Source organism: Heteronotia binoei, chromosome 1, assembly GCF_032191835.1.
Source record: "Heteronotia binoei isolate CCM8104 ecotype False Entrance Well chromosome 1, APGP_CSIRO_Hbin_v1, whole genome shotgun sequence".
NCBI classification, from domain to species: domain Eukaryota; kingdom Metazoa; phylum Chordata; class Lepidosauria; order Squamata; family Gekkonidae; genus Heteronotia; species Heteronotia binoei.
In genome coordinates this window covers 18267897-18271466 of record NC_083223.1, presented here as the reverse complement: position 1 = coordinate 18271466, position 3570 = coordinate 18267897, and the positions used below count along the sequence as shown (strand labels likewise).

General features: G+C 42.7%; 1 protein-coding gene across 1 annotated transcript; it reads left to right on the top strand.

Annotated features, from left to right (window-relative positions):
* The first annotated feature begins 1487 nt into the window (after positions 1-1487).
* TRIM13 (tripartite motif containing 13) lies at positions 1488-3068 on the top strand. The gene has a single exon (XM_060231433.1). The coding sequence runs from the start codon at positions 1506-1508 to the stop codon at positions 2721-2723; it is 1218 nt and encodes a 405-aa protein (XP_060087416.1). The 5' UTR covers positions 1488-1505; the 3' UTR covers positions 2724-3068.
* Positions 3069-3570: the final 502 nt, after the last annotated feature.

Here is a 3570-nt window from a genome sequence, read left to right as displayed (position 1 = left end):
TACCATAAAATGCTTCTTGAATTATAATTGTCGTCATAAAACCTTACTCTCATCATACTTTCAAAATTACTTCTGTGTGACCACAGTGGCATGATGATTTCCATCTGTCTGCTTTTGGTTATTTCCCCATTTTTGTGGGGGAAGTTTGTCAAATCTCAGAGTTCAGCAAAATTCTCACAGTGGGTTTGAACAAATGGAGCCCAGAAGCAAGTATGGGGGGCGGGGTTTAAGAAAGAAAGAGCACAATACAATTTAGAGGTTCCAGAACTCTGCTCCTGTGAGCTGCTGCCTGGTGCAAATATATATTTGTGTTTAAGGGAACGCTTAAAGATACTGTGTTCTATTGAGTGTCAGTGTTAGGATTGTCTAGTCTGGCTGGCAGCAGCTCTCCATGGTCTCAGGTGGCAGTTTTTCACATCATTTATATTTGGTCCTTTTAACTGGAGATGCTGGGGATTGAACCTGAGTCCTTCTGTGTGCCAAAAATACCTGAAGTAGCAGTGATGGAACATCTTAGTTGTGTTACAACAGGGGTAGCCAAACTTGCTTAAAAATATTAAGATAAATTCCAAATTAACAACATTGTAAAATAATTAGAAAAAAATAAAAAAATTATACAACCAAACTTGCTTAACGTAAGAGCCACAGAGAATAAATGTCAGATGTTTGATAGCCACAGGACAGGAAGAAGAAGAAGAAGAAGGAGAAGGAGAAGGAGAAGAAGAAGAAGAAGAAGAAGAAGAAGAAGAAGAAGAAGATATTGGATTTATATCCCGCCCTCCACTCCGAAGAGTCTCAGAGCGGCTCACAATCTCCTTTACCTTCCTCCCCCACAACAGACACCCTGTGAGGTGGGTGGGGCTGGAGAGGGCTCTCACAGCAGCTGCCCTTTCAAGGACAACCTCTGCCAGAGCTATGGCTGACCCAAGGCCATTCCAGCAGGTGCAAGTGGAGGAGTGGGGAATCAAACCCAGTTCTCCCAGATAAGAGTCCGCACACTTAACCACTACACCAAACTGGCTCTCTCTGGAAGGAAGGGCGGACAATAGATAGGGGGAGGGAAGGAGACATGGAAAGAAAGCTACTCTCCAAGCTGCCGGCTGGCTGGGAGAAGTGATTTAAAGAGAGAAATGTTGTCTCCAAGCCAGTCGGCAGGACAGTGAGGGGGCTTCAAGAGCCACACAATGTGTGTGAAAGAGCCACATGTGGCTCCCGAGCTTCAGTTAGGCCATCCCTGTATTACAATATTGTTCTTTTTATCGAGTAACGTTGCAACTGCTTGCATTTAGGTTTGGGGCAGGGGAAAATTTACTAGTCTTACTTGAATTCAGATTTAAAAAAAAAATGCGTTCCAGTGAAATAATAGCTGTAAAAAATTTTGTCGTGTAGTGTAAAGATGTTTCACAGAGTTTCTTATTAGGGCTGCCCAAAAACCAGTGAAACTTCTTGAACTGTAACCATGAAAATATAGTCTGAAATTTTGTTTTCTTTTGTCATAGACGGCAATGGAGCTTCTCGAGGAAGACCTGACGTGTCCCATTTGTTGTAGCTTGTTCGATGATCCTCGCGCGCTGCCCTGCTCGCACAACTTTTGTAAGAAATGTTTGGAAGGGATCCTGGAGGGAAACGCCCGAAATGTGATTTGGAGACAGTCTCTCTTCAAATGTCCCACTTGCAGGAAGGAAACTACAGTGACGGGGGTCAACAGCCTGCAGGTCAATTATTCCCTCAAAGGTATTGTGGAGAAATATAACAAAATCAAAGGGACGACAAAAATGCCGGTGTGTAAGGTGCACAGCGGCCAGCCTCTCAACATTTTCTGCCAGACTGACACACAGTTGATATGCGGCATCTGTGCCACTCGAGGGGATCACATAAAGCACGTGTTCTGCTCCATCGAAGATGCTTACTTTCAGGAGAAACGTGCTTTTGAGACACTGTTCCAGGGGTTTGAAATATGGCATTGCGGGGATGCGCTTTCCCGGCTGGACACACTGGAAACGAGTAAAAGGAAAGCCCTCCAGATGTTGACCAAAGACTATGACAGAGTCAAAGAGTTCTTTGAGAAATTGCAATACACGCTGGAGCAAAAGAAGAACGAGATTTTGTCAGACTTCGAGACAATGAAGCTCGCCGTCATGCAGGCCTACGACCCGGAAATCAACAAGCTGAACACTATCATACGAGAGCAACGGATGGCTTTTAACATCGCGGAAGCCTTTAAGGACGTCTCGGAGCCCATTGTGTTCTTGCAGCAGATGCAGGAGTTCCGAGAGAAGATCAAAGTGATCAAGGAGACCAGGTTGCCTTGTCCTACGGTGGACATCAACTCCACCATGAAAGGCTTCGACACCAGCCACTGGGAGCAATTTAAGCTGGCGGATGTGGACAAACTTGCTTTGCCTCAGGAGAAAACGGCTTCCATTTCTCCGCTCTTCTCGTGGAAGTTTATTGTTGCTGCTTTGCTTCTCTTGCTTCTCCTCGCTTCCACCAGGATGTCCTTTATGGACTCTCTAGGTGAGACCCTTCTGCACTGGAAAGGTCTGATCTCCGCATTTGGCTCAGGGTATCTTGTAGACATGGCAGAGATAGCAGATCATGCTGTGTTGTACTGGGAGAAAATGACTGACGGTGCTTCTGTTGTGAGTGAAAAATGCGTAAACTACACGCTTGTGATGTTGGGTAATGTTGCTCAGTTTGTCTGCAAATATAAACTTCTGTAGCTGCCAGTAGCGCACACAAAACCTGAACTGAAAGAAGCAATTGTCTTGGAATATTGTCTGTTTTGTTTAAACCCAAGTGCACTGGACGTGGATAAACTGGAGCAGATTTTTTTCAGACTATCTTGGTTTTTCGGGTACAGATGTGGCTTTCTGAGAGTCGTATATGGAAATACTTAACATAGGGGGGCTGACTTTTAAAGGGAATGCAAGTCTACTGCCTTTTTTTGAGCTTGTTTTTGTATGTGGAATGCACAGTAGATGTACATATAACATGAATGATTGTGCACAGCAAAATAACTACAACTTTTTAATGAAATGCAATAAAACTGTTCAGTTAATCTCAAAGTCAAGGAGATCATTTGGCACTGACTGATAGAGAGCTTTAGACGGGAGCATCTGTTGTATAAATTATTTTTTTAATAGCACCAGCCGAGGGCCTGGCACTTTGAAAACAAAATACTTGTCTGAAAATAACTCACAGCCTCCTATAAGGATGTGTATGCCCAATATGTAGTAGTCACATTTGAAAAATCAGTCGCTAATTAGGCTGTCATTCTTTTTTAAACTTAAAATTTTTTATATTGTAAAACGCAATAAACATCGAATCTCAATAGACATATAACATTGCCTTGAACAACATTACTAGCACATACATCACAGGGAACAACACACTCACACAAATTTAAGAGGGGAGAAAAAAAAACCCCGTAAGCGGTTGCACAATTTTCTTATAAAAAGAATTACCTTAGTACATACAACTGCTATTCAATATATAATAAAATTTAGGTACTTCTTTGGCATCACACTTTTCTTCGATGAACTATTATTTACAAAGTCCAAAAAAGGA